A 17021-nucleotide genomic window follows, 5' to 3' on the forward strand; every position below is an offset into this window, starting at 1 on the left:
TTGTTTTAGTCTATTGTGAATGAATATTATTCTAGTTAAACTAATTTTTAATGATAGTGAACTGCACTACATGAAACTGATAAAGCAGGGATTCAAGATGGCGGAATAGGGTAAGGACAGGTTTAAACGGACGGGAAAACATTTATTCAGAATGAAGCAGAGAGGATATATTCCAGAAAATAGGAGAGGACAGAACAACAGTAGAGGGGTACCTAGAGACTGACAGACACAGTAAAGCAACAGACACTATGTGGTATTGCAGTGGCTGATACTCCAGTGGCACTCAGCTAACAGCAATCTGAACTTGACCAGCAGCCAGAACTCCAACTGCAACCAGGCGGGAAGGAACTTTCACTGGGAGCTTGGAAGGTGCACCCAGACAAAAAAACTCTCCATCCTGCTGGTCCGTTTGATTTGAACAGGAGCAGAGACAGAACAGCAGATCTGAGATGGACAGTGTGAGAACAGGATGGATTTCATAGCCCAGTCAGCCCCCTAGAGCTGAACTGGGTGCCATTTTGCACAATGAGACTAAGGCAAGGGAAAGAACCGAGCACACGCTGACTGGGAGTGAACTCATTTCTGACTCAGTGAACTGCAGCAACGTGGCATTCTACAGGTTCCACCCAAGACAGGTCTGGGTAGCCCTGAGACCTGATGGCCAGCAGATCAAGAACTCTAATAGTGGTACACCAGGCACCATTTTGTACACTGTGGCAATAGCTTTAGGACTGCAGGGGACAACAGTGAACTGCGCATGTGCTGAGCTCATGAGAACTCACTGAGGTACGTGGATTGCACTGGTCCCGCAGGAAAGTGATACCGACTGTGACATCGTACTGGTCAAAATAGGTCTGTGTGGCACCCAAACTTAACGTCCAACAGGTTCTGGCAAAATCAAAGCCACCAACAACCTAACTAGATAAGATACCTGGTGTCTCTCTAATACTGGGTATCTGCTGCAACTGGAAGTGGGAGAAAGGTTGCAGAGACGATGATGCACCCTCAGCATGGTATCACAGGAGGTGGAGAGTGGTGAGCCAGAAGTCAGGGCTGTGGAGACCACAGTGGAAATCTAACATAAGAACCCAGACCTGGAAACTCGCTGGAGGTTGTGCTACAAGTGGCTAAAATCAAAAAGTTGTGTAGCAACTGCAATAAGTAAAATGACATTGTAGACCTGTGGGGGACACAGGTTAGAAACCTGTCCCAAGGAGAACTCTGCTAACAAGAAGTACAATGACCAAAAGCAACAGAAGAGACAAAGGCTAAATGAATATTACTGAAAACTCCCCTGCAAAGGAGCAAAACTCTATGCCAACCTCACAACTCACTGAGGAAGACATTGAGAAAATGGGGCATACAGAATTCACAAAACTCATTTTAAAGCTTCTGATAAAAAAGAGAAGCTCATGCAAGAGTTCAAATAATTTAAGGAAGCAATGTATCAAATCAAGGCTGATATATGAGAAATTAAGAACACAGTTGTGCAAATTACAAGTACAATGGTGAGTCTCCAAAATAGAATGAAGCAAGCAGAACAAAGAATCTCAGAAGTGGAAGATATTTCCTGTTACCAGGGGAAAGCAAACAAAAAGCTGGAAGCAGAGCTGGATCGGGCAAAAAAAGTATTCAAAAATTGAAAGACATTATTAAGTGGCCAAATATAAGAGTTATGGGAGTCCCAGAAGGTGCAGAAAGAGAAGCTGAGTTTGCAAATGTGTTTAATGAAATAATCAAGGAAAATTTCCCTGATCTGGAGATAGAATTGGGAGGGGCACAGAACTCCCAACAGGCTTGATCAAAAACGATCTTCACCAAGACAGAGGATCATCAAGCTCTCAGTTGAACATAAGAAAAAAACATCCTTAATTGTGTCTGTGAAAAAAATCAATTGACATATAAAGGAATGCCAATTAAACTCACAGGAGATCTCTCACAGGAAACTCTACAGGGCAAGAAGAGAATGGAGTGACATATTCCAGATTCTAAAAGAAAAAAAAAAATTGTCAGCCTAGGTAACATAACCAGCAAAACTTTCTTTCATCTTTGAAAATGAAATAAAATCCTTCCACAGTAAAGGAAAGCTAAAAGAATTTGCCTCTTCCAAACCTGCTCTACAAATGATACTTCAAGATGTTCTCTTGACAGAGAAGAGAAATAGCACCTACCAAAACCAAAGGCAAATGCAAAGACCATCTCAGTAAAATTACAAAAGAAGACCAAACCAGTGAACAACCCATTCCTAAAATTACAGGACCAAAGTACCACGCATACATATTAAACTCGGAATTTAAATGGCTTAATCTCAATCAAACATCATAGATTAGTATACTGAATTAAGAAACAAAACAACAGCTATTTATTGTCTAGAAGAGACACACTTCACCAACAAAAATCAGCAGAAACTATATCACATGGGGTTTGATGTTTTTGGTTAGTTTCATCTCTTCAAAATACTTTCCTCTGATTTAATTATTCAGTGACTCATAGATCATGCAGTGGCATCATTTTCTTCAAGAAGGTTCTTGATTTTCATTTCTTCAGCTACAAGTTAGTCATTTAGTGGCATGTTACTTAACTTTTATGGTGTTGATAATTTCTTTTTTCTTCCTGATGCTGATTTTGTTTTATGGCTCTTCATTTAAGGGGATGTATAGTAGCTGTGTATTGGAGACTGTCCTATCTAATAACATATCCTTTAACTTCATGGCATTGTAAACTTCTATTTTTCTTTCTATTGCTGATTTTGTATTACGACTTTTCATTTAAGGGGATGTACAGTAGGTGTAAAATAGAGACTAACATCCAGATGTGAGGATGCAGTGTAGTATCATTTCTGCTTCCAGACAAAGATGGACTCACAATGAAACTATTCACTATACCTTGACAATAGTATTCTGGACTCTCTGCCATTGTCCATGCCTGCAATGATGGACATATGACTGTGTATGAAGAACTATATTTTAATAATGATATAGAGGAACTAGGTGGGGGGAAGGAATTGGGGAGGGGATAAGGGAAATTTCAGGATCCTATGGAATTGTATCATAAAATGATAATAATAATAATAAAAGGTAAAAAAAAAAGAAACTGATAAAGCAAATGCAGCTTGCAGAATTCTTCCTCCTAGGACTCTCAGAAAACCCAGCCTTACATCTTCTCATCTTTGGGTTGTTCCTCTCCATGTACCTGGTCACTGTCAGTGGGAAGCTGGTCATCGTCCTGGCCATCCTCAAGACCCACACCTCCACACACCCATGTACTTCTTCCTTGCCAACCTGTCCTTCTTTGACATCTGATTCCCCTACACCACCATCCCCAAGATGCTGGTGAACATACAGACGCAGAGCCAAGCCATCAGCTATGCAGGCTGCATCACTCAGATGTTCTTCTTCATAATCTTTGGAACATTAGATGAATTTCTGCAGGCTGTAATAGCCTATGACCGGTTTGTGGTCATCTGTCATCCACTGCACTACACGGTCATAATGATGTGCTGGCCCAGTGCGCAGCTGGCTCCGCTGTGCTGGGCCATTGGTGTCCTGCATGCCTTGTTAAACATCTTACTGGTGCTGAGACTGAGATTCAACACCCACATGGAAATCCCCCACTTCTTCTGTGAGTTTAATCATGTGGTCCACAGAGTCCCTTCTGACACCTTTCTCAATGACCCCCTTTTGTACTTTGGAGCTGTGCTGCTGGCAGGAGGTCCCTTGGCTGGGATCCTATACTTTTACTTTAATATTTCCTCCTCTATCCATGCCATCTCATCAACTCAGGGAAAGCATAAAGCCTTTTCCACCTGTGACTCTCATCTCCTGACCCTTTCTCTATTTTATGGCACAAGCATAGGTGTGTGCCTCAGTGCCAGTGCAGCCCCAAGTTCAGCCTCAACTGCAGCAGCCTCAGTGATGTACACTGTGGTCACTCCCATGCTGAACCTCTTCATCTACAGCCTGAGGAACACAGATGTGAAGAAGGCTCTGAAAGGAATGTTGCTCCCTAAATGATAGTGGAACCCCTGGTGTTGGGACTGAGCAGTGTCAATGACTTCATGTCGCAGGTCTCAGAATCAGACACCACAATGCATTTATCAGAGGAGGAAGCAGAGCTTGCTTATTCTGCTCACTGTCTTTCTTTAATCACTTTTTAATCATTAACTCCGATGTGTACAAGGCAAATGAATGATCATTTCATTCATTGTGTGTTATTACTGCCAGCACATAATTTCTTTCTGACTTTTCCTTTTCTCCCACATTTAGTATAATCATTGTTCCACAAATAAAAGTGATCTAAAATTTTATGCAGAAAGAAAAATGCATGAGGAGTCATGCTATGTGCTAAACAGCATTTATCCCCGTGTGTATTTTTACAGTGTATATAGTACTTTTACTTTTCATGGTTATATTTTGTAGTATTTTAACAACCATATAAATTTGCCATTTGTGCAACTGACCTATTTCAGTTTCCATAATGTTTCAAGTTGCACCAAATTTATTGCAAAAATGTAAAATTTCAGGCCTGGCAGCATGGCCTAGCTGCTAAAATCCTCACCTTGAACGCCCTGGTATCCCATATGGGCACTGGTTCTAGTCCCGGCAGCTCCACTTCCCATCAAGCTTCCTGCTTGTGGCCTGGAAAAGCAGTCGAGGATGGCCCAATGCTTTGGGACCTTGTACCCGCATGGGAGACCCGGAAGAGGTTCCTGGTACCTAGCTTCGGATAGGCATAGCGTTGGGCATTACAGTCACGTGCGGAGTGAATCATCAGATAGAAGATCTTCCTCTGTGCCTCTCCTCCTCTCTGTATATCTGACTTTACAATAAATAAATTAAAATCTTTAATAAAAAATTGTAAGATTTCATTCTTTTAGTTGCTGGCTCGAATCTATTTTATATGTATACCAGATATCTGTTGACGGAATGTTAATTAGCAAAACAATTACACATGCTCCTGAATTGTGGGAGGTAAAGTGTGCAGAATTGAAGCATCCACATTTCTCATGATGTGATTTTTTGTGGAATAACATCATGTGACACTATTCCCTGTTTTTAGCTGTTAGTGTAGTTTTCAGATAAAAAAGATTCTAGTAAGCTGTTTGCACATTCTAATTAATCCATATTAGTAGGATATATATATATAATATATAATGCTATATTATATAATATATAATGTATATAGCTTACATATATTATATAGCATGCATTACATATTATTATATATTATTTTATTATATATTATTATATATTAATATATAGTTACATCAATATAATATAGTGTCTATTATATATCATATATACATATATAAAACATAATATATAATAGATATAATACATAATATGTTATATATATGTATAATATATATAATGCTTTTTAATATGTGATGTTAATATACAGCCCTCACAGAAAGCCACAATGTGCAAGAATGAAACTGGCGACCAGTCTACTGCACATTCTGACAAACAAGGGAACCACACCTATAAGGCTGATCCAATGGCAGTTTTTGATGTAATTGTTCTGAGTAGCTCTTCCCTCTGTGGTACATGAAAGCTGAGCTTTTCTTGTTCAGCACCCACTGGGCAGAACGAACTGATCAACTACCCCAGTACAACTTGACAGCAAATTTCTGCACAAAAGGAGACTCAGAGGTGGACTATGACAACCATTCGAGCTCAGAAAGTTTTCCTCATCCTTGGAGCAGAATTGCAAGCACCATCTCAGAAATATCAAAAACAAAGGAACAGAAGCCTCAGAAAATACTCCACAATGGGGACCCTGGGATGACATTGGGTGGCAGTTCCACCACCCCCGGGGTAATGTGGTAGTTGGGAAGCTGGGCATGGCTTCTCCTCTTGTATCTGCCTCTCCTCCATCTGCAGGGAGAAGAAGAAAATGTGTAAACAAGGGTCTCACCACTACTCCCTAATCCTCAACCCTCTCCTCCCTGATTGACTATGTAAACATCATCACAAATAAAATAAAAAACAATGAAACTGGCACCTTGTGTATTGTTTATTTTATCGTCAATAAATTATACTGCTTGTCTATACTCTGGTACAGCAGTAGTCTTTCTGCTTTTTACTTGTCATTGTGGCTATAATCATATAGTTGGACTTACATTACCGTTAAAAATTAAAGAAAGGAGCCCGGCGCGGTGGCTCAAGTGGTTAAGTCCTCGCCTTACACGCCCGGGATCCCATATGGGCACCGGTTCTATCCCAGCAGCCCCGCTTCCCTTCCAGCTCCCTGCCTGTGGCCTGGGGAAGCAGTCGAGGATGGCCCAATACTTTGGGACACTGCACCCACGTTCGAGACCCAGAAGAGTCTCCTGGCTTCTGATCAGCATAGCATCGGCTGTTGCGCTCACTTGGGGAGTGAATCATCGGACGGAAGATCTTCCTCTCTGTCTGTCCTCTCTGTATATCCGCCTTTCCAATAAAAAAATAATAAAAATAAATCTTTGAAAAAAAATTAAAGAAAGAAGGAAGTAGAGATTGAGGCAGCAATATATGACAGATTTGTTAGATTTTTATTTATGAAATATATGATACCTGTTCTGTTTATAGCCTTAATTTTTAATAATTAATTTTATTTTTGCTTAATGTAAACTTGTTGATTAGAGAAGGAAGGACAAATATTAGGGAAAAGTGAGTGTGATCTTTGTTTTTGAATTTTCTATTTCTCCTTTATGTTTCAGGGGGTGGGGAAAAAAGGCGAGAAGCCATACCCAGCCTCTTTGGACTCACTTGCTGGGTTGTAATTCCAACCAGTTAGTTTTTGATGCAGGGTTATAGGTGGACTAGGTTGGGCAAGACTACAGCACCTGGCGGCATCCATATGCGCTGGTCTGGATGCAGGCCAGTCTGGAATAGGCCACAGCAACAACTGTTGCTTGCAGGAGCCAACCTCTAATGACATACTTAGCATTTTGGGTTGACCCAGATGAGCTGCCTGTTATGTCTCATATGATTTCCCCTACCCAGGCATAAACAACTGAGGAGAAACAGTTCCAACACATGCACTTTAGGGTCAGAGTCCCATTATCCACATGGAGAGGCCCCCAAAAATTTCACCTGTGATGACCTCAGACTTGACTCTTTTGTACACTGGCCAAGTCAGAGATAGCATAAATCGATTACTTACAATAGGCAATAGGCAGTGGATTTTCTGGTACCCCAACCAAAATACTCACATACTGATAGATGGTATGGCCCTGCATAAGTATCACATATTGGGGAAGTGTGCACTCTTCCTCTGCAAGAAATTTCCCAGCACCAGATCTTGCACCTGCCAGGGACTGCTGCAATTCTTCCTGGCATGATTCACTTCTAGTTCTGCCAGTTGTCACTTGGATTTTCTCCTGCAATTTCATCGTTTTCCTATTGTGCTGTCAGGTGAGAGTTTTATTCTTCACTTCATTGTCTTTTACCTAAAAAGATTGACCATGGAAACCTTTGGTGTGCACTTGATTGTAGTTCAGTGCAATGAAAAATGTACTTAGAAGATAGGTCGCTTTGGTTCAAAATGTCTTGTGCAAAAAAAAATGACTTAATCTGTAATTAGAAAAGTTTATCAAAAACCAGGGAATTCTATATTTTGCAAACAATATGAACAGAAATAAGTGCATCTGTTAGCTGCATTTCAGAGACATCATGATATATGCTATTAGTTAAGTTTAAGAGAACTTGTGAAAGTTTCTGTTTGTCAATATTGTTAACTCATCCTAGGTTCGACGTCATTGTTAGAAAGTCTAAAAAGTTATTCTCTAAAGATAATCTTAGTAAGTTACCTTTATGCATATTTGCAACCAAGCTGCATGTTGACTTGCTCTTATCATTCAACAACCTATAGATTCCTCTTTGCTTTGCATGATTGAATCATCTACTTTAAGTCATATCTGTTCTGATTTTGGTTGCGCCATTTGAATGGAGATAACTTATCATTCAAAATCAGAATAAATCTTATTATTTCTTCAGGCATTTGGAACAACATATTAAACACTGCACCTTCCCCTCTGTTCTTGATCATTCATTTAATTGAAAATCAGTGGTGAGTTTGTGACCAGTGATGAATAAATACTTCTCAAGTGGTCAAACAGTATCTGATTAAATGTGAGGAATATTTGATGTTTTAGTGAAGCACTGAGGGTGGAAAGTAATTTCACTGGAAAGGATCAAAATGGAATTGAGTCATCTCTAAATGTGAGAGCTACATTCTGAATGAGAAAACATGAAGTTTGGATCTCTGCTTTGGTTGTTACATCTACCTTGTATGAATATGACTCAGATTCAAATACATTCTCGTGGTAGTAAAATGCACCACACAAAAATAAGAAACCAATCTCAGCTTTCAGAATTCTTTCTCATGGGATTCTCAGAGGACTCAGCACCGCAGCCTCTCATCTTTGGCTGTTCCTCTCCATGTACCTGGTCACTGTCAGGGGAAACCTGCTCATCATGCAGGCTATTCTCACTGACCAAGACCTCCACAAACCCATGTACTTCTTCCTTGCTAACCTGTCCTTGGTGGACATCTGCTTCAACTCCACCACCATCCCCAAGATGCTGGTCAACATCCAGACACACAGCAGAGCCATGAGCTATGCAGACTGTATCACACAGATGTTCTTCTTCCTGCTTTTTGCAGAAATGGACAATTTTATATTGGCTGTGATTGCCTATGATTGCTTTGTGGCCATCTGTCACCCACTGCACTACCAGGTCATCATGAACATCTGGTTCTGTGTTACCCACTCCTGTTGTGTTGGGCCATCAGTCTCCTGCATGCCCTGTTGCAAAGTTTAATGGTGCTGCATCTATCCTTTTGTCTGCATGTGGAAATTCATCACTTTTTCTGTGAACTGAATGAGGTGGCCCGGCTTGCCTGCTGGAACACTTTTCTTAAGGATGTGGCTACATATATCGTACCTATGCTGCTAGCCATTGTTGCCCTGGCTGGGATCCTGTATTCCTACTACAACATCATCTCCTTGATCTATTCCATCTCATCAGCTCAGGGCAAGTATAAAGCATTTTCCACCTGTGCCTCTCACCTCTTGACCCTCTCTCTATTTTATGGCACGGGTCTAGGTGTCTACCTTAGTTCTTCTATTACTCATAACTCACATTCCACTTCCCTGGCCTCAGTGATGCACATGGTGGTCACCCCCAGGCTGAACCCCTTCATCTACAGCCTAAGGAACACAGACATGAAAAAGGCTCTGATAAGACTCTTGGTCTATAAACTCTAGTGGAACCCACGGTGTTAGGATTGACCAATGTCAATGAGTTCATGTCTCAAGCCTCAGGTCAGACACTATGATGCATTAATCAGAGCAGGAAGCAGAGCTTGCCTAGTCTGTTCCCTGTATTAGCTGTCATATTTTATTATTTATATTTTCTTAATTTTAGTTCTTCAGTGGAAACTGCAGATACCTGTTCTGTTGCATGCCCCTGTGTCTTATCTCTGGTAGCTCAACACAGATTCTTTTTCATTTTTATATCTTCACATGTTTGTGGTCAGCATCATTCTATAAATGCAAGAGGACTCAGAATTTCATGAAGAAATGAATGTGAATGAGCAGCTAGTGTATGTCCTAAACAATTTTATTTCCATGTATATTTTTACAGCATGTATCCTATTTGTACACTTCATTACTATACATATTTAGCGCCCTAAAGTAACACATGCATTTTTTTTCTTTTGAGGCTGACATGTTTCAGTCTGCATCATGGCTTCATGTTGCACCAAATTTATTGCAAAAACAGCTTATTTTTGATGGTCTGGTGGTATTACTTTGCACCTGCAGTCCACATTAACTGTTGTAAGGAATCTTAATTAGCACAACAACATATAATGACACTATTTAATGTTCTCATTCTGAGCTTTAGCTTATTTTTCAGATAACATATATTTAAGAGCAATGGTGATAAAAGTTTTGAATGCTGTTTGTTAGCTGTTTGGACAGCTTCTGTTACATAGGAAACCATTTATGCAATTTTAGGGTAAAACTGAACTCTCATTATTGCCCATCAATCCAGCATGTGCTCCATCCCCCAGGAAGCATAGACTTTGGCATAGAACCAACTGGTCCTTCTTGTCTAGGCTCCTGCTTTGGGAACCAGAGTGTGAATCACAGGGTCTGACACAGGTCACTTAAAATAATGAGACTCTGTTACTGCAAATATCCTAATTACACTCTCATCTCCAAGGAGGGTCCCAGCTAAAGAGATCATCTTTAAAATGTAAGAATTAGAAACACCATCAATCAAGGAAGAACAATTTTCCATCCCAGGTAGCTTGTGTGAGATAGTATTCTGCTCTGCTGTGTTCAAGTACTTTGTGCTGAAAGGGCCTTGTTGTCCACGTGTAGGGGTCTGTGATTGAGTCAGTGGTTGGTGAACATGCTTTTTCCTTGAATTTTCTTCCCACTTTTGCTTGGAACGTTCCTGAGATATCTCTGACTTTGACTCATTACCTGTAATGAAGGGAATATCCATCAATTTTTGCATTTGGCTTAACCATTCCAGAGGCGAAATGTGGCACGTGAGGGAATCACTTGGACACCATCAATTCCACTGCCCTTCAGGCTCAGGGATCTCTCCATCAACATCAGCACATGCAGAAACTGAGCACTGCTCCATTCGTTTCTGTCAGGGTCTTGCATGTTCTTGCTCCTATGCAGGTGTCTCCCCAATGAATTCTGATTCCCCAGAAGGCAGTCTCCATGTCATGACTTTGTAACTGCAGAATGGAATTGAATGTGAGCAACACATCGTTTGTAAATAATACCTTCCATGATTGGAACCAATGCCACAAATAAAGATCACCAGACTATCACAACCCTGTTCTGTTCACTTTTGTTAATGTATATGGTATCCTTAGCTACAAAAAGAGCAGTCCCAAAACTGTGTGAGGTGCTAACTTGTGATAGAGTGGCATCCTGCAGTCAAAAATCATGCTGAAGATCAAGCTCTGCTGGTTCTGAAGTCAGTGATGCATCTTTGGTCACGTGTCTGAAGTTCATTCAAGGTGAACTCTGTGTGGCTGTGGTGACAGTCTTTCTGAATGTGTCTCCTGAGATGTGGTCTCTTCCTCCAGCCTGTATTGGAACTGTGACATTTGCCATGGCGTATTGCTGAACAGCATCAATGCAAGTGCCATGTCCACCTCTGAGCTAAGTGAACTGATTTAGTTGTGGATTCGATGCAGAGTGACCAAGAGAGAGGGAGATGCAGGCAGACAGAGATGACATTCTAATTATGCTGGTTCATTCCCCAAAAGGTCTCCTTGGCTGAGGGCTGAATTCAGGAACATGATTTATATCTGTGTCTCTCACACGGAGTGCTCAAGGTCTTGGATAGAACTCTGGCTGCCTCCCATATGCACTGGCTGAGAGTTGGATAGTGGTAAAGCAGCTAGGGCTTAAACAGGTGCTGCCGTGTGGGAGGGTAATATTACAATACAGGCCAAAAGAAACCAACCATGAAATTTCACTTTTACATGAATTTTCTGAAGTGCCCTTGTTTGTGTGTATGTATATGTGTGTGAAATGTAGTCTATATGAATACATTCATAAGAACTTAACCTTGTCTCAGGGCCGAGAATAATTATTAGGCTTTATTCTATTTGTACTAGCTGCGTAGATATACCTTTCCACTTGAGGTATTTATCCCTCAGTTTGTTTTATCTTCTTGTGTCTAATCTAATTTAACCCATATAAAGAAGAAAACAATTATGAATTTTAGGTGATGTGCAAATTTTCCTGTTTATTTTAACCAAAAAAATAAATTTCTCTGCTAACTAATATAAATTGAATAGTTTTGGTTTTTAACTCCTAAATTTTCATTACATTTTGTAGATGCAATTGTATGGACGACATCATGGTTTCCCTCTATTCTTTCCCTAGCTAAATCACCTAATCCTACCTTTCCTTTCTTCTTTAATATTTTAAAAAGTGCATCCTCCTCTCCTCTATAGTCACAATTAGTGCACAACTAACCATCATATACAAGTGAAAAATTAGAGAAATCATAGTTTCCTAAGAGTAGAAACAACCATCAAATCTCAAGAAGCTCTTTCCATTTCTACATTAATTTGTATTCGGCATCAATCACAACATACTAAGGTAAACACATAATTGTCTTTGGAAATTGGGTTGTCTTACTAAGTAAAACGTTACAAGGTGAGGTGCTAAATGGCAGCCCTTTGTGATTGACACAGAGCTGGAGAAACAGAAAGAGGTTTTGCCTGAAACAGCATTCACCTGCTTTCCATCATGATTTCTTGGGAAACTCCTGCTTTCTGTCCTTCCAAAAGTGCCAGGGACCTGCTGGTGCTTAGAGGTCAGGGAGCTGTCTAATGAGCAGGTGCCAGGAGCTATAAGTAGCTCCTCTGCTGTGGTCCCTCTGACTGTGGACTAGAAGCAGTCTAGTTGTTGCATTTGGGGTCTGAGTTTGGCTCAGAAATGAGTGCTTCCCTCCTTCCCTGTGCTGTGCCTAGGACAGAGCTTCAGTCTCCAGCATCCACCATCCAGGGAGGCATTTGGGCATCTACACCATCATGTCCTCCCACAGTTCCCCTACAGGTAAGTCTGGATGAACTTCAGAGGGGTCCCAGACTGTGGACACACACAGCTTTCCCTGTGCTCAAGCAGGAGCAGAAGTAACCTAGCTAGCACCTCCAGGAGTGTCTGGGGTTCTTGTGTATTTACCTATTCTAATCAGAGCAGCCCCGCTTCCCATCCAGATCCCTGTGTGTGACCTGGGAAAGCAGTTGAGAATGGCCCAAAGCCTTGGGACCCTGCACCCTTGTGGGAGACCCGGAGGAGCTCCTGGCTTCGGATTGACTCAGCTCCAGCTGTTTTGGCTGCTTGGGGAGTGAAGTATCAGATGGAAGATTTTCCTCTTGTCTCTTCTCCTCTCTGAACATCCGCCTTTCCTATAAAATAAATAAATAAATCTTTAAAAAACACTGTGAGAACACCTGTTTCTTCATTGGTGTTCTGAGAAATGTTACTATTCCTCATAGGATAATAAATTATCATAAACCTGTCCTTGTTGTAAATTCTTCCCATGAGGTTTCTATAGGGTGAGAAACTTTGTGTAAGTTTTCAAAAAGCATTTACCAGTACTTAATAAAACATAAAATATCTATACATAAATCCAGTAAAATTTCTTTGTAACAGAGATTACCTAGCAGGAGAAAGAGGATTCACCTGAGTCCAACATGGTCTCTTGGGAAACACCTGCAAGAAAATGGCTTTGTGTCATGGTCAGATTCCCTCAGGGCCAGCAGGTGCTTGGAGTTCAGGGAGCTGCCTAATGAGCAGGTGCCAGGAGCTGTAAGTAGCTCCTCTGCTGTGCTCTCTCAGACTGCACAACCTGGGCTAGAAGCAGCCTGCTTGTTGCATTTGGGGTCTTGAGTCTGGTTTAGGGACCAGAGCTTCCCTCCTACTCTGTGCTGTAGCTGGGAAGGAGCTTCAGTCTGTGGCATGCACCATCCAGGGAGGAATTTGGGCATTCATACAGAGTCATAAAGTTGCCATGCAGGTGAGCCTGGCAGACATTGCAGAAGGGGTCCCAATCTGTGGACACAGAGCGCTTTTCATGGAGTTAACCTAGAACTGGACTAATGTAGCTAAAACCTGGCATAGGTCTGGGGTTGCTCACTGATATACTTAACTATTGAATGTACTTGTCATTGATTCAAAGGAAAGGAAAACGTTGAATGTCCTAGGGCAACAAGCATTACTAATGAAGAAATGAGAGCAAGAAAAGATCAATTCTATTAGACAATTTTTGGTATTGGTTTCTCAATCACATATATCAACTTTGCAGCATTTGGAGATCTGGGGGTGTAGAGAAAGAATTTTCTGTGTGGAGGGACATGTGCTGGAGTGAGGTCATGTCAGTTGTGTAGTGTTACAGAGCTTGGTTATTCACCACTCAAAGGTGGCTCAAGGAGGGGTGATGACTAACTACTGGCCCTGGTATAGCCTCGGCAGACTGAGTTACAACTCTGCCCATTCTGATTGTTAAGAAGGGATGTATCTAACTCTCCCAGTATTGACAGGAAATGGCCATGGAAGAGAAAATGCTTGCATGAAAATCCTTTGAGTAGCAGCTGCTGGAACACACATCTAACAGTCTTTTGTCTTGTCTCATACTTCACTCTCACATGACTCAATGTTGTCTTATTGATGCAGTAAAAAGAGCTCCATCAAAGACACCTGCTCAAAAGTCATTACATCATCTGTGAGTTGGATACACTCCAGGGTTTCCAGCCCCTCGCATTCTCTCCTGCAATTTTTCAGCACTTTCCTGGTGAGCTGTCAGGTGAGCCCGATTTATTCCTGTCTTCACTGTTCTGACATACATGGATTGATCACTGTCAACACTTTTTTTTTTTCTGCCATGGAATTCTTTTATGTGTTATTGCGTATACTTCAGTGTAATTAAAAATGTATTTAGAACATAGGTTTTAATGATCCATAATGTTGCAAAAATACCCTAATCTATGCTAATGTCATTAAATGTTGGCGAACCTTCTATTTTCTAAAATAGATGCACCAAAAATGCATTTGTTAGCAGTATTTTCAAAAAGATTTTGATGAACGTTTACTCAATTTTAAGAGGACTTGTGAAAGCTTGTATTTTTCTGTCATCTAATCCGTGACTCATCTTGGGTTTGAATCCCACTGTTATGAAATCTACCAAATTTGGTTGTGCAAGCAGAGTCTTAATAATTCAGTTGTATATACATTTCCAACCTGCTCCATGTTGAGTTGTTCTGATCATTTGAGATCCTTTCTGATTCCCTTTTGCTTAACATGATTGAGTCATTTACTAAATTCCAAATTACTTCTGCCTCCAGTTACACCAATTTACTGCAGTTCACTTTATAAAGAGAATTGAATCCCATTACTAAGATATTTGGAAATACATATTATAAACTGCTTCATCCCCTGCTTTCTATTTTGTATATATAATTGGAAATCCCATGGTGAGTTTGCAACCACTGTTAAATAGGTGTTTTTTCAAGTAATCAAAGAACATCACAAGCAGTGTGAGAAGTTTTTGATGATTTAGGAAAAGACTTACTGTGGGAAGAAATTCTTAGTGATCCATTGTGAAGTATCAGAAGGAAATAAGGCATTTGAAACACAGGATCTACTTTCTGAATTGGAACATGAAGTTGTGATTTCTTCTCTGTTGGTTGTTCCTATTTTGCATAATTATGATTCAGTTGAAATTACTTCTTCCTGATAGTGATCTGCACCACATGAAAAGGAGAAACCAAACTCAGCTTTCAGAATTCTTTCTCATGGGATTCTCAGAGGACCCAGCACTGCAGCCTCTCATCTTTGAGTTATTCCTTTCCATGTACCTGGTCACTGTCAGTGGCAACCTGCTCATCATTGTGGCCATCCTCTCAGACCAACACCTCCACATGCCCATGTACTTCTTCCTCACCAACCTGTCCATGGTGGACATCTGCTTCACATCCACCACCATCCCTAAGATGCTGGTGAACATCCAAATGCAAACCAGAGCCATCAGCTATGCGGGCTGCATCACACAGATGTCCCTGTTCACACTCTTTGTTGGATTGGATAACTTTCTCTTGACTGTAATGGCCTATGACAGGCTTCTGGCCATCTGTCACCCCCTACACTACATAGCCATCATGACCCCCCAGCTCTGTGTGCAGCTGGTTCTGCTGTGCTGGGTCTTAGCTGCCTTGGATTCACTGGTACACAGCTTACTGGTGCTGAGGCTGAGCTTCTGCACACAAGTGGAAATCCCTCACTTTTTCTGTGAGTTGAATCAGGTGATCCACAGAGCCTGTTCTGACACCTTTCTCAATGACCTCATGCTGTATCTTGCAGCTGTGTTCTTTATAGTTGGTCCCCTGGCTGGGATCCTGTATTCCTACTACAAAATCATCTCCTCCATCCGTGCCATCTCATCAGCTAAGGGAAAGCATAAAGCCTTTTCCACCTGTGCCTCTCACCTCTCTGCCATCTCCCTATTTTATGGGACAGGGCTAGGTGTGTACCTCAGTGCCAGCGCTGCCCCAGATTCAGGCTCTACTGCAGCAGCCTCGGTGATGTACACCGTAGTCACCCCCATGCTGAACCCCTTCATCTACAGCCTGAGGAACACAGACATGAAGAGGGCACTGAAAGGACTGTTGTTCCATAAATGATGATGAAACCAACAGTGTTGGGGCTGAGCAGTGTCAATGTTGCAGGCTCAAAGTCAGACACTGTAATCCATTTATCAGAGAAGGTAGCAGAGCTTGCTTAGTCTGTTCACTGTCTAGTTTTAGATTTTTTAATGCTTAATTCCTCTGTTTACGCTGCAAATGAAAGATAATTGCATTGCATTGTGTGTTTTCTTTGGTGCACACAGGTTTTTTTTTCCTGATTTTTCTCACCCTACCCCCATCATTGGTGTAACCATTGTTGCAGAAATAAAAGGGGTTGTGAAATTTTATGGAGAAATATAAATGCGTGAGGTGTTCATTAGTCTATGTGCTAAACAAATTTTAATTACATGTGTATTTTTTACAGTGTATATTCTGCTTTTTACATTTCATGCCTGTGATATTTCAGTATTCACTTACCACATAAATTTGTCATTTTAACAATTGGTCCGGCCCAGCGGCATGGCCTAGCAGCTAAAGTCCTCGCCTTGAATGTGCTGGGATACCATATGGGCACCAGTTCTAATCCTGGCAGCTCCACTTCCCATCCAGTTTCCAGCTTGTGGCCTAGGAAAGCTGTCAATGACGGCCCAACGCTTTGGGACTCTGTAACCATGTGGGAGACCCGGAAGAGGTTCCTGGTTCCTAGCTTCGGATTGGCATAGTACCGGCCATTGCACTCACTTGGGGAGTGAATCATCGGACGGAAGATCTTCCTCTGTGTCTCTCCTCCTCTCTGTATATCTAACTTTGTAATAAAAATAAATAAATCTTAAAAAAAAGAAAAGAATCGGTCTATTTGAGTATAC

General features: G+C 41.2%; 1 protein-coding gene and 2 pseudogenes across 1 annotated transcript; all 3 read left to right on the forward strand.

Moving 5' to 3' along the window:
• The first annotated feature begins 3260 nt into the window (after window positions 1–3260).
• On the forward strand, window positions 3261–4013 carry LOC121171817 (annotated as a pseudogene).
• A 4267-nt stretch (window positions 4014–8280) lies between these two features.
• LOC121171818 lies at window positions 8281–9253 on the forward strand (annotated as a pseudogene).
• Window positions 9254–15282: 6029 nt separating this feature from the next.
• On the forward strand, window positions 15283–16212 carry LOC121171819 (olfactory receptor 7A10-like). Its single transcript, XM_041003546.1, has one exon. It carries the CDS (start codon window positions 15286–15288, stop codon window positions 16210–16212), a length of 927 nt encoding a protein of 308 aa, XP_040859480.1. The 5' UTR covers window positions 15283–15285.
• Window positions 16213–17021: the final 809 nt, after the last annotated feature.

Source organism: Ochotona curzoniae, unplaced genomic scaffold (genome assembly GCF_017591425.1).
Source record: "Ochotona curzoniae isolate NIBS_2020 unplaced genomic scaffold, NIBS_Ocur_1.0 scaffold_274, whole genome shotgun sequence".
Taxonomy (NCBI): Eukaryota; Metazoa; Chordata; class Mammalia; order Lagomorpha; family Ochotonidae; genus Ochotona; species Ochotona curzoniae.